This window comes from Canis lupus, chromosome 14, assembly GCF_011100685.1.
Source record: "Canis lupus familiaris isolate Mischka breed German Shepherd chromosome 14, alternate assembly UU_Cfam_GSD_1.0, whole genome shotgun sequence".
NCBI classification, from domain to species: Eukaryota; Metazoa; Chordata; class Mammalia; order Carnivora; family Canidae; genus Canis; species Canis lupus.
Genome location: NC_049235.1, coordinates 40,370,623 through 40,395,307, shown reverse-complemented (window position 1 = coordinate 40,395,307; position 24,685 = coordinate 40,370,623). Strand labels below are relative to the sequence as shown.

Genomic DNA, 24,685 nt, shown 5'->3' with positions numbered 1-24,685 from the left:
GTTCATATTAATGAATGTGTAGGTTGGATAGAGCCTTTGGTCTCACCGTGGAGAGGGGTGAGTGCACAGCTATCTTCCTCCGCGGAAGCCTATTCAGCTTGGAATGGATGTGTGCATCGTGCATCTGGGCTTACACTTGACATGGATGGCCACAGGTACTGAGCCAGGGGAGAAGGCTGGGTTTTTGCCCAATGTGCCATCAAAGCAGCCCCGGGAGATCATGTAACCAAAGCGCCTTAGCCAAGGCTCTGGGACAAGTGGACTCTCCTCTGGGCTCAGGAGGGAACAGATGCCAGGGTGTCTGGGAGAGTAGTGGGCACCCCACTGTCCACAATGCTCATAGCTCCAGAATGACTAATTCTACTATGCTGGCCCTGGGATTTTCATGACAGTCGTTTGCCTCAGAGTCCAGCAAGGAGCAAGGGTGTCTGCTTCCAGAGGCCTGAGAACTAAAAGAGCAAAGGAGGACGAGGACGGTGGTTGCAGCAGATAAAGGTGTAGCGCCAGTTCGAGGGAGATATTGAAATTGTAATCTTTTGAGGTCACGTGACTCATTAAATAATTAATGCGGATCGTCAGGAATGGATCGGAGTCGTCAGGGCCTCACTAGGAATGAATCTCTCAGAAGTGAGACCCCAACTTCCTATTTGATTTTTAAAAACACACACCCTCAGATTTATCTCCAAAGGCATTTAATTCCTTCAGGAGGGCTGAAGAGAGCCCTTCGGCGGGGAGGACCAGAGCTGGCGGGCCCACGCTGGGTCTTGGGGCTTTTTCTTCAGGGTTTCTGCAAGTCCGGGGAGCCCGCCGTGTCCGGGGAAACGTGAGTTTGGGGCTGGGTTTTCTGCGGTCACATCCTAGCTTTAGTGATGAAGTGGGACGGATGCGCAGACAGTTGGTAATGTTCTGATTCACACTGGGGAAGGCTGCGGAGATACCACAGGACCGGCGCGCGGCTTTGTTCAATTTTCCCGGTGTTCATAAATCACCCGCGCCGGGCGAGCGAGGGAGCAAGCGAGCCCAAAAACGCCGAGAGAAAGGCCACGCGGCGGCGGTGGCGGCGGAGGCGGTGGCCATTGCAGAGGGAGAGACCTGGGCAACATCTCTTTGTGACTCATTAGTCTGAACGATTTATGGGGAACAGCAGCCATGAATATTTGACTTGGGGATAAGGAAATAGCAACAACAATAATAACCATAATAATTACAATACTCCTAAGCGTCGTTGGAGGGAAGGGGTGGTGGATGGTGGCAAAGCAGATCTTTCTGGAGCAAAGTTGAATGGCAACAAGAAGGGCAGCTAAGCCCCACCTTGCTCAGACTCGCTCCAGGAGCCCCAAGGCCAGGGTCACTCCCTTTGGGGATACAGAGGAGAGTTTGAAACAGAGAAAGGGGCCCAGCATGGATTCTGAGTCCCAAGTGCCTGATGGAAGGTGGGGGCTGCAGGTCGAGGTGGTGGCAGAGGGCAACTAGTTGCTGGTTTGTGGCCTCTTGTTCAATGTGTTAGGGAGTCCTGAAGCCTGAGGGTCAAGGGGCTTGATGGTTATTTGGTAGCCTCTCAGGCTCTCAGCAGGATTGCATGGGCTGGAGACTGGCATCGAGGGCTGGTTTTGGGCCGGCTGGCATGTGCGAGGCTACCCCAGCCTGGGTGAAGGGGGGGATAGGGTTGTGGAAGCAACGTGAGTCCCAGCTAGTGGAGAACTTCTCCCAGCCTGGGTTCGGACGGAGGATGATTCTTTTACTCCCTTCATCAGCATCTACTCTCCATCCCGAGAAAGTTGACTGACCATTTATTTGCTAATTAGAGAGCAAGAGAGGGTTGCAAATATCCCGAGGGATGAGTTGGCAGCAGAAATAGGGCACGCAGCGGCTTGTCACTCGTGCCTAAGGCCAGGCTGGATAGGACCCCCAGACCGGGTATTGCGAGATGTCTGTGTCCTTCCCAGTTTCCCCCTACTTCCAACAGCCATAGCTGGCCTGCTCTGAGGGACTGGGCGCTGCAGTAGTCCCACCAGCCCACTGGGACTGAGAAGTGACGCACCCAGGGCTTGAATGAACCAGAAGACAAAACCTCTCAAGACTGCCCCCCAGCCCAAGAACTGAGCCAGGGTCTAATTTCGCGCCAAACAGAAATGAACACTATTAGTGAGGTTTCAAGAGAGTCCGTGATTGAATGCTCTCAGACAGGGCTTCCCTTTGTTAGCGGAAGAAAATAAAGCGTGCATTCACATTCCCCAAGTTGAGGTGCGTGCGGAGCTCTCGGAGCAGAGCGGGCACCAACGGCAAAGCTTCTTCCACCTTCCTATCTTCCTCTGCCCGTCTGTTTTCTTCCCCCACCCCCTTTCCTCATCCCACCCCCTGTAAAAAGAAAGAAAGTGGAGAATGTGGGTGCGGAGATGGGAGTATGTATTTATTTTACAAAAATAAATCACCATCTTCGAGCCATCCTTAGACTGGACCCTTTCGAGCAACGAGTGCGCCTCATGGACCAGTGCCCTGGCGACTCCTCCGTGTCCGCGTCAGCCGGGGGGCCACCCTGGCGCCCGCGCGGGCCGCACTTCCAACTCCGGTTCTCCAACTCGCTTCCTTCGCAGCCACCATTTACCCTTTGCTGTTTATTTGTCCGCAGAGCGCCAGGACACCGGAAAAGGCGACTCCCTGAGTGCCAGGAGTTGGAGACAATCACTGGATCAGTCTTAAACATCTTTGGAGGTAAGCGCTGTGCTAACTCTTCACTCCGCTGGGCTTTGCTAGGGCCTTTGGAAGGAGTTTACTCTTCCAGGGAGCTGCAGCCCTCTGAAAGAGGTTCTGGTCAATATTTAACTTCGGAGGCATTTTGGAGCTGGGTTCCCTTCAGCTGCACTCCTTGCGGATGCGGGGCTTCGGGAAGACAAAGAATCTTCCCCGAAAGCTGAAAGCCGGCCGGCCTTGTGCAGGAGGGGCGGTTGCTGAGACCAAAGATGAGTGTGCGTGGGGGTGGGGGGTGTCAACGGGGTGTGTTTCTTTCTTCGGGAAGCTCCAAACAAACCGCTGCACCGAGCAGCAGGGCAAAAGCAAGTAGAGGCCATGGGCGCGGCGGCTGCCGCGTGGGCCGCTCTCCCTGTCGACTGTTTGCGGCGCGTGCGGAGACTCTGAGCTCAGGAATGGTCGTCAGTCACAGATCTGCGTTGAGGAAACTTGTCTCGCCCCCTGTAGTTTCTCCTATCCTTCGGCCGCCTTTCCTTGGCAAGAGGGAAGTTACTGCCTTTCAAATGTGTAGACCGTCGCAGGCGGCGGGTCTTCTCCATTGCTTTAGCCAGGCTGATCTTCTGATCTTCAACAGGAAAAGCACCGGTGTTCCAGGTCTCTGCGTTTTCTTTTCCTATTGGAAACAAGAGAAAACTCTTTAAAATTCTTTTCAAGTTCTGGCTTAATTTGTTCTCTTAGTTTGGGAATGCAGGGAGGTAATTACTGTGGTTTATTACCTTGTAAAAGATCCATAAATTTCGTGCCTATTTGGGGGAGGGGCTGCTGGAATAGCTTTTAGAAGCTTGGTATGAAGGAATGGGTTTGCTTTGTTCTTTCAGGAGTTATTTATTTTAAAAAGTTTTCTGAGTTTTTGTTTTCTATTCCCTAGGCCTTTGTCTTCCTTAAAATTTGCTCCCCAAATAGATATCATGTTGTTAATTAATTGCAGCATACTATTCAGCAATACTCTAAGGCTTATATGGTATTCTGGATACGATTATTATTTTATCAGATGGAAAGTAAATAGGGTAATAGTAAAGCTGGGTTACTTTCTCAGCTACTGTATGTCCATTTATATCAGGTATAGGTGGAGTATTTCAGGAATTTGCAACTCAGTATGTACATATGATTTGCATCTCTGTACACAAGAGAACCATTGGATGTATACATAGTTGCAGGAGTTTTAGACCATGTGTATAAAATGATATACACATCCATTTGTATCCAGAGAACATGGAGCCCATTTGTATTGCAGTTGCACCCACAGGAAATATCTCATGTTAAATAATGATCTATAACCTCCACCAAAAAAAAGGAGAGGAGGCTAAGTGAGCCTTACCTGATGTTAAGTAGAAAAACCACTACAGTTAACTGAAGGGAGTAAAATGTTAAGTGTATTTTTGACAGAGAAATCAGATTGCAGTGTTTGAATACAGATATATCTAATCTGCCAACAGCCTTGCAAATATTGACTAAAGCTCACCTGCTCCTTCCAAAACAACTTTCCACCTATTTTGGCTCTGCTGAAATGGATCCAGGGCATGTGTCCCCAGCACTGGCCAGGTTGGGGTCTGAAGGAATAAATGGAAGGGGACTGGCAGCTAGGTTTCCCAGCCTGGGCCTACATACTTGAGCATCTCTATTCTTGTTCTCTGGAACTGAACTTTAAAAGGCCCAGAGCCTTATCCAAGGAGAGCGGATTTCAGAGTGGTGAGGGAGGACTCTCAGCTGCTGGTTCCCTGGTGGCCTGCCCAGACCAGGGTCTCTCTTAAGGAAGCCGTTTTCACCTCAAAAGCTAAATTTCCTTTGACTTCCTCAGATTTTTCCCTTCACGTCCCACCAAATCACTCCATTCCAACCCAAGTCGTTAATGTTAATTGTTAAACAGCAGTTGGAGCATTAACTGGGCTGTTAATAGCGGCAAGGAGGCTCCTGGCTAGAGCTGAGATGCCGCCGCCGCTGTTGGGCCTTGCTGGCGTTAAGGCATTTCTCTGAAGCAGTACCGAATACTTCTCCCATTGATTTATGGCTTTGGAGTTTTTATTTGCTCCAGACTGTTCTGAGAGTTCTGAAGGGGGCCTCATCTAATTTTTGAGCTGAAGTTTCTGCAGAAACTTTGGTTGAGGGAGAGGGTAGTTTGCTAGCAATTTGACAATACTTCCAGGTCCTTTCTAGGCTATCAGGAGAGTTCAGTGTGGAATATTTGGCACTCAGGGTGGGGGGTGCATATGGGGAGCAGAGGACAATATATTAGTGATCTGAATCCTTGGGGACCTGGAGAATGCTTTTTGAGAACCAGCCTTTGGTCCCATCGCCGCCCCCCTCCCCATACCTAAGGATGAAAACTCCCTAAGAGAAGCAGGTTTTCACTTTGGGTTGTCACTTTCCAGCCTGTGGCTTAGGTCAGAGTTGGGACAGTTCACAGAGAGGTTCTCTCCCAGCTCTACCACAGACAGAACTTTGTTGGAATCTTGCCACCAGCACAGGCCAGGGCTCACTTCCAAGGGATTAGGTCTCCTCCTCTTTTATTGCCCTTCTGATGTGGACACCCCCATGACCAGGCCCCCTTACTGAGGGCCTTACATTCTCACCAGGCCCCTGCAGGGGAGGAGGGGAGGAGCAGAATCATGCACAGCCTCCTGCAGCTGCTATAAGTGAGTCTCACACTTAGAGAGGCCTAGCCAGCTCAAGATCCACTCTCAGAAGGAAAAGAATAAGGCATGAGGATTTCACCACTTCTGAGCACTCCCAAAGTCTGGAAACTAAGACCTGAAAAGAGGAACTCTTTTGGCAACTCGTGAGAGGGTGAAGTGTTAAAATCAGTGGACAGTGTCACCAAGCAGAAGTCAGTAGTAGAATGGGGGTGGGGTTGGGGGTGGCTTATTTGTTTCAGCCAGGTTTGTCCAGAACAGAGTTGGTCCAGTTCATTTTCTGCTGGCAGGCAGACTTTTCTTAGGAGAGGGTGAACAAACCCATGTGCAAAGAGAGTCCCAGATTATTTCGTAGGTTAATTCAAGGGATGCCAGTAAAAGCTGGTTATATTTATATTAAATATATATAATGCACTGTATATATATATGTGTATATATATATATATATACACATATATATATGTAGAGAGAGAGAGTTTTCTCTTGCAGAGTCAATTAGATCATTCCCCCTTACATTTTCCATTGTTAGAAGCCTATAATTTCATGTATCACTCCTGCTATGCACTGAGGAAATGAATAAATGTAGGTTTAGCCAGGGCACTGAGTCCCTCCATATTTTGCAAAACACTGACCCATCACTCTAGAGCTAAGTACCTCTTTTCTAGAGGATTCCCACTGAACAAAATCAACTGGACTTGGAGGAGGTGCTTTAGCCTTTGTCAGGTAATTTGGGGCCTTTTGGGTTTCTCCAGTGGCGTGGTGTATGGCGTGGGTGTTAGCAAACTCCATACAATGGTAGGCCATGAGGGAGTCCACCAACTAATAAGCCAGTTATTGCTGGGTTTTCTTCTGGAAAAAGTCCTGGTCTTTGCCTTTTGATGTATTGGCTAGTGGGCCAGAGGAAACTAGAGTGCTTGGGTGTGCAGGCTTCAGCTTGTCTGTGAGTGGAAGACTGCAGAAAGTTACATGGACCCTAAGCATGGGGACAGCATTACAGTTCCCTTCTGTTTGGATAATTTGTAAAGAAATATAAGTGGAGATAAGTGGCCTAGTATGGCACATGTTGAGGGGGGCTGCCCCCATTGTTCTACTGCCCCAGACCTAACTCTTCCCCGCTGCTGGCCAAGGCTCCCCAGTTCCCCTCCCCCAAAGCTGAATGTTCTGCTTGGAAACCTAGTCCCTTCAGTGATTCCCTATTTCAAATAAAAGGATTTAAGTTGACGTATGACCACGTGAGCACATAATACAGCGCATTATTGTGGCATTTGGAGCGGAGACCCGGGCGGGCTTCGCCTGTGATTACGTTTTCTAGATTCTCTACAGAGCGAGAGCTTTTTTTCCCCCACCCCCACGCACCCACCTCCTCCTTCTCCTTCCCCTTCTCCGGAGAGCGCTCTCCTAGCGGGTTGCAGTTTTCAGCGCTCATGGAGCGGTTCTGGGCGAGCTAGCCGATGGGACTCGAGGCCACACCAGGAGGATGGAATTTATTTTAAGGTATTTCCGCTGATTGTTCATATCTAGAGTGAGTTATGGCTGTGAGAGACAAAGGTCAGGCGAGGAGACCCTGGTTCACCGACAGGACCCTCAGCCCCTCTCTTCCTTTGTTTCTCTCGTAGAACCGAAACCGTTTGAAAGATCCCCAGTATCGCCTCAGACTGAGTTTAATTCCCTGGAAAGTGTTGGGGGGTATAAAGGAAAAGGCACTTGGGGGCTGCTAGGTAAGCCCAGCGGCCTCCAGTGCTCTGGCGGCTTTGTCCATTGCAGCGGGCTGGAGTCCCAGGAGCTGAGCCCCAGGCGGAGGGAGGGTCCCGAAGCGCCGGCTCAGGCCGAGGTGGCCCGCGCTGCGCTCGCTCGGCAAGACTGCCCGGAGGGGGTGGAGGCTGGGTGGGTGGGAAGGGGAGATCGCTCCCGGGTTGGTGGCGTTTGCCGGCGGCTGCGGTTAGAGAGGTAGGGCTGACCTGGGCAGCCGGAGCAGCTGGGGGAGAGAAATCAATGAGTGTGCAGATGCGCTGCCATTTTATTGATGATGCTTCGGGCCACTTTGTTCAGTGCTGGGTTGTGGGACACGCTTCCCCACATGCAGGACCAAAGGTGCCAGACCCAGAGGACGCGCCATTGTTTCCCTAGCACCCTCTCTACCCGGGCAGGGGTGAAGAAGGACAGCTCAGACCTAGGAGACGCTTAGGGTGGGAGTAAGCCTGCCTGATGCCCAGAAGCTCAGTTATTCTAAATTTTGGGAGACAGAGAAGGAGGGAGCCAGACCTCGGTTTGAGCTTCATATTGTGCACGACCTGGACACTCTATTGTAATGCACCCAGCCAGCTTGCAGAGTTTTAAGGACTGGCTAGTGCGCCCTGGGCTGGAGAGAATTCCAGAGGCAGAGTCTGCAAGAAGCAGAGGCAGACATGTCTCTCGGGCTTCCGACCCCAGAAACAGTGCTGCAGCCAGGATAGAGGCAGATGAGAGTTAAACTGTGCTTCCAAATTACCGGGAAAGCTCGCAGTAATTGCGCTTTGGGAACCCAGCACTCCTGGGAAGGATGAAAACTCCCTGAAAAGGTGAAGGAAACTTCGTTTTCCTCTGCTCTTGGAGATCTTGGAGTGCAGGAAAAGGGTGTCTACAAGGAGTCGGGAATCAGATTTGCCCATGACTTAAAAAAAAAAATCTTATTTCGTTCTGTACTTGAAAAAAAAAATCAAATCAAGCTTCCCCTACTTGAGTGGGATTTACATCCCCAGAACGGAAGGGCTGCTTCTACCCTCCCCCGCTGCCGGCCTCCACGCTAACCGTGCTTAACTGAGGCCGTTTCAAGTGCTCTAAAACACCCCTTGGAAATAAAATGTAAGCTTTAATTGCTGTTCAATTACTTGTCAGCATTTCATATGATTTATGACCCAGTTCTGGCGCATTTTTGACCCAGTTAAAGACTCATAAATAATATAGTTTCGCTAGAAAGAATGAGAGAGGGAATAGAGGTTTGTTAAAAGCATCTTTTTATTGTCACTTCAGTGCCAGCAAGCGGAATAAATATCTAGGGATGGACTCTCAAACTGGTTCTGTATAAAAGTATGCACGGTGAGAAGAAACCAATAGTCCAGTTTATAGAGCACCAGTTGGTTTTTCCTTCATGGAAAGAGCTAAAGGTACTCTATTATAGATAGCTAAGCTATAGCTATATATATATATATATAAAAGCTAGTCCCCTTTTACCCTCAAAATGCCAAAAACTCACCCTCACAGGCAAGTGCATTTCCTCATTAATTTTCCTCCCCATTCCTGGATTTCCATTCTTCTTTTTTATCTCACCTTTCTCCCTGGCTGCACAGAGAGCCTCGGATCGACCCCAGGCCCTCCCCGGCATGTTCTCAAGGAGGCCCCTGTAAAGGGTAGAGAGGCACAAATGCACCTTCGCTATTCCAGATATTTTTATAGTGCTGAGAAAATGTTTTCTTCTAAGTCCCCAATGGGTAAGACATATGGGAGCACAGGGGCTGGAGGCGGTGGTTTGGGGGAACCAAAGGGTCTTCTCCACAAAGAAAACCTCAGTGGTTTTGGCCGAGCAGGGTGAATGGCTGCAGGATCTGCCTAGAAGGGGCACCGCAGCAGCAGTGGTGGGTAATTCCCGGTAGTGGAAATTGACAGGCAATATTTTACTCTTAAAAAACAATAACAAATTTAAAACCTTCAGCAGTCATAAATTATTATTTTTAATCACCTCGCCTGCCATGTTCCAAAAGCCATTCCTGTGGATTTCAGAAGGGAGGCCCAAACCCCGGAGGTCTACATGCCAGGGTGTCAGGACTCTAGACTTGAGGTCAGAGCTCCATTTCTGCCTGCTGTAGCCCGCCACCCAGAAGCCACCTAGTCTTGGGACCAGCAAAGACCCAGTCCCGAGCTCCCACCCCAAGCTTTCCCTCAACTCCCGCGGCTCCAGTCCTAGCATTTTGCCCGGCACAGTCTGGAGCTGGTGAAAAGGTATGCGCCCCAGATGCCCCAGCCCTCACCTCGGCGCCCTCGGCCCTCTTGGCCCAGGAGGTCCCCTCCCCTGGCAGGTTCTCACGGAAAGCTGGCCTTCCTTGCAGCTGGCTTAGCTGAGAAGGCGGTAAGAGTCGTGTCAGCAGTTTGGAGGAGAAAGTGCGGGTTGATTATTGACCCACGCCTTCTTTCTTCAAATGCCACATCCGACCCGGCCAGTTTGAAGAGAAAATGCAGCCGAGCGGATTTTTGCGGCTTCTCTCACCTCCTACGCTGCCCGGCTCCCTCTTTCAAGTTGCGCTGCCGCAATATGCCATAAGGAGCAAGTGTTTGCTGTTTTGTGCTCTGTTTACAGCTTTGGGGCGCCGAGTCATAAATCTTGCCCAGCCATAAATGACAAAAACCATTGGTATGCATGAGGCCACCCTGGCCAGGAGTGCTTTTTGATTTCTCCCTTTTCCCTTGGCTTTGTTTTTGCTCTAAGGTGACACTTTGGCTCCCTGACAGTTTAAACATACTACTTATATTTTTAACACCTTCCTTTGAGAAGGACTGGCCGTTGACACCTTGGAATTGCACGAAAGCTCCATTTCTCTTTTTGCCACACACATACCCTTGCAGAGTTCGCTTCTGAATCTGGAAGAGTGAGGGAGGCATTAGAAGGGAGGGAGACCATCCTCCTTAAAGTTGTGGCAATATTACCGGCGCACTCTGGCCTTTCCTCTGCTTAGCGTCTCTGTATATCACTAATTAGGGGGGGGAACCTCATAGATTTGGTGGGTGTTGGGGTCAGAGTTTTATCTCTTTCCCTGTGAGTGAGCTGCCTATCTGTACTGGGCAATGGGCACAGAAGAGCTAGAGACCCAGGTTTCTAAGGCACTCTCATGTGTACCTGAGCCCAGAGCATCCCATTTCACTGCCTAGACTTAAGTGCATTTCCCCCAGGCTACCTCCCTCCCGGCTGCAGGATTTTAAGGGTTTCTGCCTAAAAATATAACCAAAGATAGCCCAGTTGGCTCTTGGGGAGGTCTCTTGAGAAAGGAGGCCCTACCCCTGTCCCCCAAAGATTGGCTTTGAGGTTCTCAGATTGGGGGTGGCCGATGTAGTAAAGTGCCCAAAGTCTGGGGAACTCTGCTTCTGGTTCTCTTTCCCCTTGCACCCCAACTGGAAGTGTCCAGGGCAGAGGGTTATGTGGTTTCTCAAATGGATTCCTAAGAAATAGAGCCCGGCAAGAGAGCCCCTTTGTGAGAGCCGTTTGTCCTCATTAGCATAATTTTCCTGGACTTTAGTGACGCCTAGAAGCGAGGAGAGGGAGGGCGTTGGGGGTTGGGGGGAGGCTGCCCTCCTCCCGCCGCCGCCGAGTTCCCCCTCTCGCTCCTGTCCCTCCCCTCGCCTCAGCCCCATCCCCCACGCCGCCCCGCGCTTCCCCAGCCGCCTCGGCCTCCCCTCCCGCCCGCCCCCAGCACCCCCCACCGCACCCCCCGACCAGACGCTGCTCCGCGTGTAATATTCATAAGAAACATACCCAAGTCGGTGCCACTAGCCCAGGCAGAGAGCCCTGCGCCGCGCTAGCGCTTATCTCCGGGCCGCGGCTGCTGCCCTCGGGAAGGGCAGGGGGCGGGGGTGTGGGGGAGGGGTGGGTGGGTGGGGTGGGTGGGAGGGGGGGTCCAAGCCGCCCCAGTCCGCCCTGGGCGAGCCGCGCCGGAGCAGCGAGGCGGCCACGCTCTGCGCCGCGGCGTCCGGGCCTTGGGGTCTCCCTCCCGCCCGCGGTCTCGGCTGATGCTGAGGGTCGGTGCCCAGCCCGCGCCTAGGGGACCGGCCGGGCCGCCGAGCCGGGCCGGGGGCCGGAGCCCGAGCCCGAGCCCGAGCCCGAGCCCGAGCCCGAGCCCGAGCCCGAGCCTGCGCCCGCGGCGCTCGTCAGAAGTTAAGGTAAGCAGGGCCACAACCGGCGGCTCTCGGCGCTGAATGGCGGAGTTTACGTCTCGGTGATTTATGGCTGCAGACTTAAATCTCGGTTCAAGAAGAGTTCACAAGCCGGAGCTTCCTTCCCGGCAGTGACTGATACCCTTACACTTCGAGTTCAGGCGGCTTTCTCATCCCCGCCCCCACCTCGTCCCTCTCCCCTAGCCCAGCCCCAACTTTTCTGGGTTGGGGTGGGAGGGAGGGGTGGGCAAGGGGACGCGGGGGCTCTCACCCGATATTCCCACTTAAACTCGGGGTGAGGGCAGGCTGAGGAAGGGGCGGGAGTGGAAACGGGGAGCGGTGTCTGAAGGAAGGAGGTTGAATTTGGGCAGATCTTCCAGAAAGACAATAGGGCTTGCTTTCTGCACTCAATTTAGCCTCAACTCTCTTTCAGCTCTTGCACCTGGGGGTTATTGTCCAGAAACAGATCTTTTTGGAGGAATCTCCTCCCATCCCCAGGCCTTGCTGGGGGTGGGGGGTGGGGTGGGGGTGCAAAGCAAGTTTCCAGACTGGCGGATCTCCAACTTCTTTACTAGGTTGCAAACTTTGGGGGCTGAGGTGGGGCGGGAGGGGGGAAATGTGTGGGCCCCACGGTGGTTGTCTGCTAACCTCAAACAATAGGAAGGACCTTGGTGGGATCACCGAGGAGAATTCATATTTTGAGTTTATGGGGGCTGTTGTATGTTCTTTGGTTTTTCACGGCATTTTTATTATTTACAAGACAATGCACAACTTGATGAAAAGACTTAAGTAAGCAGCCGGCCAATATAGCTTGTGATAATGGATTAGTAAGTCACTTGAAATGCTGCACGTTCAAAATCACCTTAATTTTGTTTTATCTAATATCTTGCTGTTCAAGTGTCTGGAGTAATTTTCTTAACCTGACATTTTATTTTGCACAAGCCTACTATCTTAAAATTTTATAATGGCAGACATGAACACTGCCAAATGTAATAGGAGCTGTTTTCAGTGAAAGAACAGGAAACTGAGATATTCACAACTGCTATTCAGTTTTAAGTTTTATTTATTTTCGATCATGGTATCTGTTGGTTCCTATCTATTTCCAACATAGAAACAATACTCCAGGGCTCAAGATTACACACAGTAACTTCGGATAAGGGAAGCTGTGATTTTTTAATTGAGGTTCTGGAAAATTAATTGTGCTTGTTTTCCAGATGTTGGTCAGATTGTTGCTTTAATAATGAAATCCAAAGGAACCCGTTATTAAAAACAAAATTATAATCATACGCTGGTGGATGGTGTTTTCTAGTTAACAAAGTGTCGGCTAGTCCTAGAGAACTTGAATGACTCCAGGACTCAAATATACATATACATAGTTGGGGCATGAACTAAACCATTTTCTTCATGAATTTGTCATTGCATTTTTTTTCTTAGAGAAATTATCATTCTGTGTGTGTGTATGTGTGTGCATGAACTCACATGGAACTTTTCTCAGCTGAGAACCAGAGATTGACCATGAAAAGGTTGAAAACAAAATAAAACATAGATTTCACTTTTGCAAACTGCTTTCTAAATAATAAATTTTTAAAAAGAGTTGAGAAGGCTTTTTAGTTGCTTTTAACATTTCCAGGGTTGACCTTTACTTGGTGTCTCTGAAGCAGGTAAATAGGCCAAGTAACAAACATCAACAACAACAGCACACAAAGATCAGGGAACTCTGGCAGGATTTTATGGCTTGTGCTTCCATCCCTCGTCCGGAGCCAAATGACCCCCATACATCAAATTACATAGCAGTTTCTAAGACAGAACCTATTATCGTTAAGTTGGAAGGAGAGTTCAAGCCGTGGTCATGGAGATGAACGCTGGTTTTTCAGGTTCCTGGTGGGTTGTTTTTTTCTCTAATCCATCATGTTTTAACAGGTAGAATTTGATAGTTGCCCTGAATAACAGCACCTCAGAAAGTCCAAGGCAGGAGAGTCTGGGAACCTTCTGCAACAGGGGAAAAGAGGTGGGAGTGGCTTGCTGGGTCCTGCCTGAGAAATAGGGAGAGGAAAGGAGTAAAGAACTGTCCAGGATTTGAGTTTGACTTGCTAGAGCGAGTGTTGTTGTTGGTCCCTTCCCACACAGGATGTTCCATCCAAAGTTTTCTCTCTCCCCTTCTTGGCCACAAGGGGCTCATTTGGAGGAGGTAGGTCATATCCCTGCACAGGGATAGATTAACTGCCTAACAAGCTCAGCTTCTGAAACCCAGCGGGGTAGAGTAGGGCAATTGCCTGAAAATTTTTTATGCATACCTCTGTTGGGTGCTGGAAGATCCAGGCAGGGGCTGGATGGGAAGTCACCTCGCGTCAGGGCTCTTTTGCCAAATATCAGTCGTAAGCAAGGATTGGAGAACAGATTGTCAGCCTAACCTCCCCTGTGCCCCCTTGCCCCTTCCTCCAAGATCCTGAGAGGGAAGGAGTCGCGGGGCTTACTGGACAGGGCTAAAGAGCGGTGATGAAGGGACACCCCCAAGTTTCTCCTTCCCTGGAAAAGAAGAATCCCAGCCCAGTTTCTTTCTAGCTCATCAGCCTTTCTTCTTCTGGACTCCAGGTCTGGAGACCCGACTTCCAGCCCTCGCTGACTCTCCTCCTCTCTCCCCGGAAAACCCCCCAACTCCAGACGCAAGTTAAGCAAATATTTGTAGCTGCCAGTAAATTCCAGCGGCTTTTTATAGCGCGGCTCTCTGCGCCCGGGGCCAAGTCGTGCTGCTAAATATTGCTGACCACTTTTTCTTTTATGGCTTTCATGTCACTTAGCTATTGAGAGTAAGATGGATTTGCGCGGAGCCCTCACCGCGCTGCGATTCTCGCCCCCCCAGGTCTGCGCGGGGCGGCAATTGGCGGCGGAGCGTCACGTGACCGCGGGGGCGTGCCAATGTGCGCCCTCACGGGTGTCAAGCCCCTGTCAGTGTGTGCGATCAAGATCGTGAAACAACGCGATGCAAAAAGCGACCTACTACGACAGCTCCGCGATCTACGGTGGCTACCCCTACCAGGCAGCCAACGGGTTCGCTTATAATGCCAGTCAGCAGCCGTACCCGGCGTCCGCGGCCCTGGGCGCCGATGGCGAGTACCACCGGCCTGCCTGCTCACTGCAGTCGCCCGCCAGCGCCGGGGGCCATCCCAAGGCTCACGAGTTGAGCGAGGCGTGTCTGCGCACCCTGAGTGGCCCGCCCAGCCAGCCCCCAGGCCTGGGCGAGCCACCCTTGGCCCCGCCACCGCCCCAGGCCGCGCCCCCTGCTCCACAGCAGCCTCAACCCCCACCGCCGCAGCCCCCAGCACCTGCTCCGGCCGCGCCCCCTCCCCCCTCTTCGGTCTCCCCACCTCAGAATGCCAGCAGCAACCCCACCCCCGCCAGCGCAGCCAAGAGCCCCCTACTCAACTCACCTACCGTGGCCAAACAAATCTTCCCCTGGATGAAAGAGTCTCGGCAAAACACAAAGCAGAAAACCAGCGGCTCCAGCTCAGGTAAAGCGGTGCCTTCTGGAGGAGGGTCCTCTGGCCTGGCCAGGCCACTTCCAGCTGCGGCCAGGACAGTCTGGGAGCCCTGGAACATTTTCAAGAATTAACTGCTCCTTCTCCCTCAAACTAGGGGGTTGGGGGGGTGACAGGACTCTGCGTGCCCAGGAACCCCCAGAGAGAGACCTGATGGGAGCCTCTCTTGAGTGCTTCAAGAGCAAGTGGGGCCTAGTGAGTTTGGAATCCCTTCTTGCTCCACTCTTGGAGTTAGGACCTTTGGACACAACAAACCTGAGCTCCACTCTCTCTCTTTAGCACAACTCCTCATTTCTAATGAAACAGTGACATCCACTCCACACTGAAATGTGGAAGAATAAAAGCAGGCCTAGTCAACCATCCAAGGGAGAATCAACACTTTGCTTATAAACAGAGCCTATTTTTAATTTTTTGCTCCAGTAGATGGAGTGGCTGCCCTTCCTCTGGGAAGGCCCTACTCAGACTTAGTACAATGAAGGCAGCCAGGGATCTCCTGGGGGAGGGGATTTGGCCTTGTCATGCTAATAGGAACCACATGGGCCTCCTGGAACTAAACTGGAGGACAGGCCTTGGGTCTGGGGCTTCCCAGCATCTTGGTCACTGTTGCCCCTGCTTTCTCCAGTTGCCAGTACTCTGTCCTGAACCTGAGCATCTGGAACCCTCCAGAGTCAAGATTTAGGGGTGGGGTGGGGATAGGACACAGGATTCGTGTACAAAAATGGGAGGCTGCTTGATGACATGAAGAATCCTAATAAATAGGCATCAGAGGCCTGGGTCACCCCACTAGAAATTGATACTTTCAATGGGATCTCTTCCTTTGGGCACAGAAGGCCTTCCAGATTGGGGCTTCCACTCCAAAGCATCTCCACTGGGTAGACAAAATGAGTGGCCAGTTGAGGCAAATGTCCAGTCCTTCAGTCAGACAGTGAGAGGGGAAAGGTTTATTGAGTGTGTATTAGGTGCTCCACATTCCAGGTGCTGTGAAGGGAGTGATAGGAGACCTGCCCACAGGGAGCTTGTAGTTCTTGATAGGCCTGAAGGGATCAGCAAATGATTCAGAAAGTGATGAGCTCCAAGAGGGAAATACAGACCAGAGAAGCAAACTGGGGGTTCTGCTTTTCTGTCCTTACCTCTCCCCCCTTAGGGAAGCTTCTGACTTGCAACTTGACTGAAGGAAGGACTAGCTACCCAGCTACTGGCACTGTTTCCCCACCAGGACAGAGGGCAGCACCTAGTTCCTCCTCCTCCTTTTTGGGCCCTGACAGATGGAGGGATCTTGGGGCCTGGAGCAAGGAGGGGCCTGGCTGGGTCAGGGGCTAGGCGGGGCCTGGGGCCGCCCCTGACGGCACTCTTCTCTGTCCTCACAGGGGAGAGCTGCGCTGGCGACAAGAGCCCGCCTGGGCAGGCGTCGTCCAAACGGGCGCGCACCGCCTACACGAGCGCGCAGCTGGTGGAGCTGGAGAAAGAATTCCACTTCAACCGCTACCTGTGCCGGCCACGCCGGGTGGAGATGGCCAACCTGCTGAACCTCACCGAGCGCCAGATCAAGATCTGGTTCCAGAATCGCCGCATGAAGTACAAGAAGGATCAGAAGGGCAAGGGCATGCTGACGTCATCAGGGGGCCAGTCCCCAAGTCGCAGCCCGGTGCCCCCTGGCGCGGGCGGCTATCTGAACTCTATGCATTCGCTGGTCAACAGCGTCCCATATGAGCCCCAGTCGCCCCCGCCTTTCTCCAAGCCTCCCCAGGGCGCCTATGGGCTGCCCCCCGCCTCCTACCCCGCCCCCCTGCCAAGCTGCGCTCCCCCACCGCCCCCACAGAAGCGCTACACCGCGGCGGGGGCGGGGGGTACACCCGACTACGACCCACACGCGCATGGCCTGCAGGGCAACGGCAGCTATGGGACCCCACACTTACAGGGAAGCCCCGTCTTCGTGGGGGGCAGCTATGTGGAGCCCATGAGCAACTCTGGGCCTGCCCTCTTTGGCCTAACTCACCTCCCCCACGCCGCCCAGGCCGCCATGGACTACGGGGGTGCTGGGCCACTGGGCAGCGGCCACCATCACGGGCCCGGGCCAGGGGAGCCGCACCCCACCTACACGGACCTTACCGCCCACCATCCTTCTCAGGGAAGAATTCAGGAAGCCCCCAAGCTCACCCACCTGTGATGGTGGGCTCGGGGCTGCGCGCCAGGAGAGTCCCCCTGCCCCCACCTTTCTTCTACGTTTACTTTTTTTTTTTTTTTTTTTGGTTTTGTTTTAAGGTTCCTCCGGTCCTCCTTTCTCTCTCCTCCGCCCCCACTACCTTCCCCCCACCCCGTTTTGTTTTCTTTGGTAACGCGTTTTTATAGTTTATGTGACGTAGCAATCTTGGTTGCTGGAATGGCTGTCAGTATCAGTAGCGATGTTTATCTCCTCCCACCCCTCGCTCGGCCGCTGGCCCTGCATCCTTTACCTTCTCTACTCTTTGATCAGAAACAGGGTATATGAACAAATTTTCTAGCCGAGTTCTTCAATGTGAATTTGTTCGTACATTATGGTTCCCGAGGGGAAGCAATTACTTTTTTTTCTTAATTTTTAGTTTTTTTTTAATTGCACTTCTTGTAAAGAGCGAGAAAAAATCAAAGGCGCTTTGAAACAGGGGCTCCCTGTGCAAGGATGACTAAGTGTACGTCTTTCCGTGTGTGTATGCTGGTGAACAGTCAGATTTATTTATATTTTTTTTGCAAGCATTGAATAATCTAAGTTTTAAGTATTATTTATCCCCATCCGTTCGTATTTATATTAAAGAAATTCTGTACCCTGATTGTTCAGAAGGTTTCTTGGGCCTTTTGTTCAATAGTGTATTGGCGTACATAGAAAAAATTTTTTATTTGAAAGGGAAATATAATTCCTTTATAAAAACGATAATGATGCAATAATACCAGAGAGGATCCAGCTTTTGAAAACAGTGATTTAGGTTTGTAACATCCGGCGAAACTGAAAAAAAAAATCTGTAAACGTGAAAAAAAAATGCTAGATTTGTTTTGAGAGTTCTACATTCCTTGCTGCTCACATTCTGAGAAAGTAAACAAAAAGAATAAATAAATAAAGTTTTTATTCTGAATAATATCCGTGTTCAGAAGGGGTTCTTTGGCCGAAGAAGGGGGTCTGCGTGAAATCCAGGCAGAGGCGAAGTGGCTGAGCAGGCCGCGGCAAGCCTTCCAGCCCGGAGTGGGGCCTGGCCAGGCGGCGCGCCTGGGAGCACGGCAATTCCTGGGAAGGCTGCAGGAGCTCCTGGAGGCGGGCGGCTCTGGACGCGCCGAGCGCCAGCCCGCTGGGCTGCCTGGTTCCCAGCTGCCGCCGAGGGGCCTGCGCGGGCGCAGGGGCTGCGGAGCGCCGAGTGCGGGGGAAACAAAAGGCAGCCGGCCCGAAGCGCGGCGGGGCCGCACAGGTGCCCGAGAGGCCCCGCCGGGGAGTGACGCTGGGCCGTCTTCTCCAAGATCTTCCTCCAGGTCAAAGCGGACCAGCCAGTGCCCCAACCCTGGGCATCACCAGCCTCGCGGAGGATGCCGAGCATTTTCTGGAGCAACCGGACTCTCTGTGGATGCTTTTTCCGTCCCTCATCGCTCCAGGAGGAAAGAATCAGTCCTAATATCGCCCCTGGGAGCTAGGCGGCCTGAAGGAGACAGAACCTCGCCCAGGTCTCCAGCAAAAGAAAGGCTGACCTCCCAGGAGCCTCCCCAGCCCTGCCCTGGACTGCTAGACTCCCAGCGTCGGCTTCCTCCCGGAATTTAGGATTTGGCATCCTCTGGATTTATTTCCTCTCCTTCATCCCTCCTGGCTCTCCTTTTATGGCCCCAGGGGGAGGAGGAGAGAGAAAGGAGATTGGTATCTTTCTAATAAAAATGCAATTTTATAAGTACTTCTTTCATTTGATGCTGCAAGAGCTAAACATTACATTTCTACTCCTGGATTTAGGATAGGGCTGCCTACTGACTGGCTGGCAGGGGCAAAAGCAGGCACAGGAAAGGGAAATATTTTTACCTTCAGAGTAAAGAATTGCTTGGAGAAGGAACCAAATTCAGAAAGTGAAAACCTCAGAACTGTATCCCCATCAACATCTCCTTTCTAAATTGGAAATGAGGAACCACCTGCGTCTCAGGATCAGAAGCATCTGATGTGAGAAATAAATCCTCCTTCTCCCTGGATTGTATCTTTCAGAGACGGAGGTGAAAAATGTCGCCATTTTGTTTGCAATCCAAAATATCCATCATCATGGCCTCTATCTTTCCCCTGAGAAGCTCCCTCAGGTGATCTTTAGAAATAGGCACTGGAGCCATTTTGGGGGTATCTCTTGGGTCCACAGGAGCTGCTTTTAGGAAACCTTCTCACATTTTAAGAAAAAGAGAAAGGCTCAGAAGATGCAAAGCCAGGCAGCTGTAGAGATCTGGGTGTTTCTCTCACAGCCAGAGATGCTTCTCCCACATCTGTTCTTGGGCTCCTGATACACATTAAAAAAAAAAAAAAAGAGTTTGAGTAGATTTGCTCCTCACCCCACCCCAACCTCCCTGCCGAAATATGGCGCACCTCAGAAATGCAGAGGCTGGAAAACCAACCTTTGTGAGGACCGGAGCTTCCAGTCTTTTGCTTGTTCAGATATGAACTGAGCAGGCTAAGCAACCACAGAATCCTCTTATGAGTAAAAATTTTACAGAACTGTATAAAATTACCTAGTAATATAAGGAACAGTGGAGAGAGCACACGAGACAGAGCGAGAGATCGAGAAAGGGAGAGAGCCAGTGAGCGAGTGCTATCCATTCACAGAGCAAAATCTTGCATAGATACCACTATTTGAACCCATTTCTAAAATCTGCTGTTTATTTGAGAGGGGACTGGTTTGGAGGCATCCTCCTTCCCTCAGGGCACAGATTTTTAAATGAGATTCCAATATCATTTCCCATATCTTGGCAGTCAAAACATTCATTTTGGGTTTCAAAGAGAAAAAAAATATTGATCTCACCTCCAGCTTCAAAGATATTAAAAATAAGTCCTTATTAAAATATTCCTGAGTTAAAGTAACAGATTTGGGGAAGATTTCAATGTTGAATGGGCAAAGAAAAGGGTTTGCTTCCAGATGGTATTTGAATTAAGGCCGCTGAGGCGAGCAGAAAGCTCTCACCCACGCAGCCCCTGACAAAGCCTCAGCGATATGGGGGCAGCGCTGCTCCCTCTCCATAGCTCCCCCTCCCCTTAGCCCCTCAATATTATTTCTGGTAAAAGCAAATGCCAAAAGCCACTATCCCAGAATGTGCAAAGCACCTTTCCTAAAAGCAGCCTTATAACTCTTCCTGCTGCCAAAAAGATATCTTTAAAAAGACTAGTTTTCCTTGTTTACTTGCGTTTCCTGCTCTCCTCTTTGCTCGGCCACATTTGATCTTGGAAAGAGCTCGAAGCTGAAATGTGTTCTTAAGGGCCAGAAGCTGTCAAGGCTTTTGGTGAGCAAGATTGATCGCGCCCAGACTTCCTTCAGAGCTTTGTTTGGAATAAAAGCAAGAAAACTGAAAAACCTCACATTTTCCAAAATAGCATCTCTATCTGTAAGGCGATGCTCTGGGCTAGTCAATGATGGAGGCCGCTTTATATCTAATTTCCAACCCAAGCCTCCTTTGATGCTGGCCTCAGAAATGGAGTCCTAGCCTTGTGCTGCGGTCGGCCTTTCTTGTTTTCTACGTAGATTTTTCTCCCCCACCAACCTCTCTCTCCCTGGCCATCAGAATGATTTATTTTCCTGCCACGGATGCCTGCCGGCCTGGGGGAGTCTGATCACTTGGTCCATTTCAAAGGAAGCAAAAGCGAATCATCATCCTCAGGGTTTGAGGGAAAAGAGATACCTTCAGATTTCTCTCTCAGCCTCCTCCCCTCCTTCTGGCTTGGTGGATTTGTAAAAAGTTACTGTTTGATTCCTAAAGGTGTTATCTTTTGAACCCTCCAGCACAGTCCAAGATGCCCTCAGTCTCAAGTCTCCGAATTGGAAAAGAGAGCGAGTGAACAGAGAAAAGAGAACCTTTATAATTCCTCCTGAGGTTGCCCTCTCTCACCTGCGGTGCTGTTTCCCACAGCAGAACCTGAGTGCAAACATCGCTGGTGGCCAAGGAGCAGAAAGGTGCGGGAGACGATTTGGGCTGCCAGGGAACACACATTGCATCTGAACGCACAAGCCCCCAATCAGAGCGAAAAGGACCAGGAGAAGGAGAGGAAAAGAAAAAGAAAAAGAGAAAGAAAGAAAGGAAGGAAGGAAGAAGAGGAACAAGCGCCTTCTCCCTCCCTGCTGCTAACTTCCAACAGACTTCCTGGAAATCAGAAATACTCACCGCACCCGAGCCCTACGGGTATGAAACCCAGAATGCCAGGAGCCGCAGGAGCCTGCTCCGGGTGGCATTGCTTTGGTTGGCCGCCGCCCTGGCTACAGGGATTTGGACACATGGACCTGGGGTTGTTGTCTTGCTTGGCACATGCATCTATCTTTCTCGAGCCACTCCTGAAAAGTTGATGGCACAGGAAGGTTGGGAAGCTTTGAGAGCCGCCTCCCGTCTTCCGCTTCCCTCTGGAGCCAGATGCCTAGCTGCCCTGGAAAAGCCGGCTAACAATGGGCCGGGTCCGGGTCCGGGGGCGAGGACTCGGAGCTGGGCTTTGGGAGGGGGGCGAGGGCATGCGGGAGGGGTTTGGGGGAAGGAGAGGTGGACAGAAGTGAGAGGGAAGGGGAGAGGGGAGAAGAGGGAAAAAAAGATGAAAAGAGGTAAAGACAGAGAGGAAGGAAAACAAGGATCACTTGTGAGATCCAGGAACTGGTTAGAAAAGGCGGAGGAGGAAAAGGGGAATAAAAGAGGGGAGACCCCAAAATGAATCCTCTCTTCTGTGTCTCCTCTCTTCCTCTCCTTCTCTCTCCTTCTCTCTCTCTCTCTCTCTCCCCCCCCCCCCCTCCCTCCCTCACCCTCTCTCTTTCTTCTCCCTGTCTCATCTCTCCTCTCCCTCTGCTCCTTCCTCCTGCCTTAACAGAACTTATGTGGCTGGGATGCGGGGCTCTCGGGTGTCAAAACTTTGAAGATTAATGGATTACTTTGTTAATGACTGCAGGCGTCAGACTGAGGTGCTTAAATGATTTGTGAGGTGCGAGGCGTCTTCCCGACAGTCCCAAACAATGCGCGGAGTGTGCGGGGGAGGCAGAGGGCAGCCGCCGGCGGGCCGGCAGCAGGGCTCACACTCGCACACACTCACACTCCACACACTCCCAGGCGCGCACACCAGATCTGTGCAGATCAGGAGGCAGGCAGGCACCCTGGCCCCCACGCACTCCCGGGCATCCCCACCCACACCCACCTATATGTATTTTTGCCCTGAAAAAAGTGTAAATAAAGCCTCGCTGGCCCCCAATGAGGCGTTCCTTCCCGACTTTTTTGGATCAATCAAACAGACAGTGGCTTCTTTTGATTAAAGCCCAAATTGTCATTGGGCAGAAGCAATCATGTGACAGCCAATTCGGTCCAATTTCAACCTTGTCTCCATGAATTCAATAGTTTAATAGTAGCGCGGTCCCCATACGGCTGTAATCAGTGAATTAGAAAAAAAACACCCCAGCAGCGATCTTCTATGATAGATTTTTTTTTTCCTCTGCTCTCGTCTTTTTCTTGGGCCTTGCCCCCCCAAAGCCCCTCCAGAAGAGGGAACTTTTTCTCCGAGGGGGCTCCAAGGAGAAGGCCATGAATTACGAATTTGAGCGAGAGATTGGTTTTATCAATAGCCAGCCGTCGCTCGCTGAGTGCCTGACATCTTTTCCCCCTGTCGCTGATACATTTCAAAGTTCATCAATCAAGACCTCGACGCTTTCACACTCGACACTGATTCCTCCTCCTTTTGAGCAGACCATTCCCAGCCTGAACCCGGGCAGTCACCCTCGCCACGGCGCTGGCGGCCGCCCCAAGCCGAGCCCCGCGGGCAGCCGCGGCAGTCCGGTGCCCGCCGGCGCCCTGCAGCCGCCCGAGTACCCCTGGATGAAGGAGAAGAAGGCGGCCAAGAAAACCGCGCTGCCGCCCGCCGCCGCCGCCGCCGCCGCCGCCACCGGCCCTGCCTGCCTCGGCCACAAAGGTCAGTCCAAAGACTTGGCCCCAGGTCCCGGGACCCCTTCTCCCCGCCCGGGCTGCCCGGGGAGCCGCTCTGGGGGAGGGGAGCGTGGGCTGGGAGAGCAGGGGGAGAGAGGAGAGATGCTTGGCTGCCTTCCCTTCCCCTGTGGGCTCAGGAGTGGGTTTGATGGAGAGAAAAGGGATCCTGCGCTGCACAATGAGACACACATATATTTTTAAGAAGAGGGGGGCGAAAACTTTCCCTAACTTGTGTAATGTGGGATGATTTATTTGAGTTGGAACTGACCTCCTCTTGTCTAGTTGTCCTAGAGTTTGGCTTTTTGACAGTAATGAAGAGTGATAGATCGCTCTTGCTCAGCTAAGCAGCTGATGCATTAATTATAAATTGTGGTGTGGCTAATATAAAGTTTGCTCCCGGATGGAGAGGTTGGGGGGAGCCACAGGCAGGAATTTGATGGAGGTGGAAGAGATGGGGTCTCCCCGGGCTGGGCTCCCAGGAAAGGCAGCACAATAGCTCTCCTGCATCCAGGGGCGGCCATTTTGTTGCAGTTGATCTTTTCTGCTATATTTATTCTCCAGTGGAATAACCCCGCTCGGACCCCTCCACCTCCAACTGTGCGTGTGTCTCTTGTTGGTTTCCTTTTCCGCAGAATCCCTGGAAATCGCCGATGGCAGCGGCGGGGGCTCCCGGCGCCTGAGAACTGCTTACACCAACACGCAGCTTTTGGAGCTGGAGAAAGAATTTCATTTCAACAAGTACCTTTGCAGACCCCGAAGGGTGGAAATTGCAGCGCTGCTGGATTTGACTGAGAGACAAGTGAAAGTGTGGTTTCAGAACCGGAGGATGAAGCACAAGAGGCAGACCCAGTGCAAGGAGAACCAGAACAGCGAAGGGAAATTTAAAAGCCTCGAAGACTCTGAGAAAGTGGAGGAGGACGAGGAAGAGAAGTCTCTCTTTGAGCAAGCCCTCAGCGTCTCCGGGGCCCTTCTGGAGAGAGAAGGTTACACTTTTCAGCAAAATGCCCTCTCTCAGCAGCAGGCTCCCAATGGACACAATGGCGACTCCCAAAGTTTCCCAGTTTCGCCTTTAACCAGCAATGAGAAAAATCTGAAACATTTTCAGCACCAGTCACCCACTGTTTCTAACTGCTTGTCAACAATGGGCCAGAACTGTGGCTCTGGTCTAAACAATGACAGTCCCGAGACCCTGGAGGTCCCCTCTTTGCAGGACTTTAACGTTTTTTCCACAGATTCCTGCCTGCAGCTTTCAGATGCAGTCTCGCCCAGTTTGCCAGGTTCCCTCGACAGTCCCGTAGATATTTCAGCTGACAGCTTTGACTTTTTTACAGACACACTCACCACAATCGACTTGCAGCATCTGAATTACTAAAAACATTAAAGCAAAACAAAGCATCACAAAACAAAACCCCCTTTGACCAGGTGGTTTGGCCTTCTTTTATTCTGAGAGAGTTGATTTTTATTTTATTTTCTCCTAGACCTACCCTGTCTCTCCTCTAAATGTGGAAGATTTTCTGTTTAGTGATTCTCCTGATCCAGTCTCAGAGCCATCTTTACAGATTATTTTGGAGTTTTAGTTGTTCTAAATCTAATCCAACGACCCTCTATGTGATTTCCTGAAAGCAATATATGAGGCCTGCAAGAAAGTGATCATATAATTGTATCTTCACTTTCTTTTTATTTTTGTATTACATTAGGATGCATTGTCATGAGTATTTTTGGTAGAATAAATTCTCC

The 24,685-nt window shown here is 51.2% G+C and overlaps 2 protein-coding genes and 2 long non-coding RNA genes across 9 annotated transcripts in view; 2 read left to right on the top strand and 2 right to left on the bottom strand.

The window, feature by feature from the left end:
* The window catches only part of HOXA3 (homeobox A3), a 45,515-nt gene extending 27,596 nt beyond the window's left edge, over positions 1-17,919 (top strand). For 3 of the 6 annotated variants that reach the window (XM_038557166.1, XM_038557162.1, XM_038557164.1), the window contains 3 exons: positions 2,630-2,712; positions 14,137-14,785; positions 16,180-17,919. In XM_038557166.1, coding sequence (XP_038413094.1) covers positions 14,257-14,785; positions 16,180-16,979 — 1,329 coding nt within the window. In that variant the 5' untranslated portion in view covers positions 2,630-2,712; positions 14,137-14,256 and the 3' untranslated portion in view covers positions 16,980-17,919. Of the gene's footprint in view, positions 1-2,629; positions 2,713-2,751; positions 2,967-5,877; positions 6,873-11,229; positions 11,283-14,136; positions 14,786-16,179 lie in introns of those variants that run through there. The other 3 variants (XM_038557165.1, XM_038557163.1, XM_038557167.1) reach the window with 3 other exon arrangements.
* LOC119866382 lies at positions 2,390-10,987 on the bottom strand. The gene is made up of 2 exons (XR_005369608.1): positions 10,879-10,987; positions 2,390-3,361 (listed from the first exon to the last, which is right to left on the bottom strand). It is a non-coding gene; the product is annotated as an uncharacterized LOC119866382 (long non-coding RNA).
* LOC119866384 lies at positions 17,891-21,742 on the bottom strand. Its single transcript, XR_005369609.1, has 2 exons — positions 21,164-21,742; positions 17,891-19,293 (listed from the first exon to the last, which is right to left on the bottom strand). It is a non-coding gene; the product is annotated as an uncharacterized LOC119866384 (long non-coding RNA).
* On the top strand, positions 21,535-24,356 carry HOXA2 (homeobox A2). The gene is made up of 2 exons (XM_038557170.1): positions 21,535-22,934; positions 23,581-24,356. Exons 1-2 carry the CDS (start codon positions 22,550-22,552, stop codon positions 24,318-24,320), a joined length of 1,125 nt encoding a protein of 374 aa, XP_038413098.1. The 5' UTR covers positions 21,535-22,549; the 3' UTR covers positions 24,321-24,356.
* Positions 24,357-24,685: the final 329 nt, after the last annotated feature.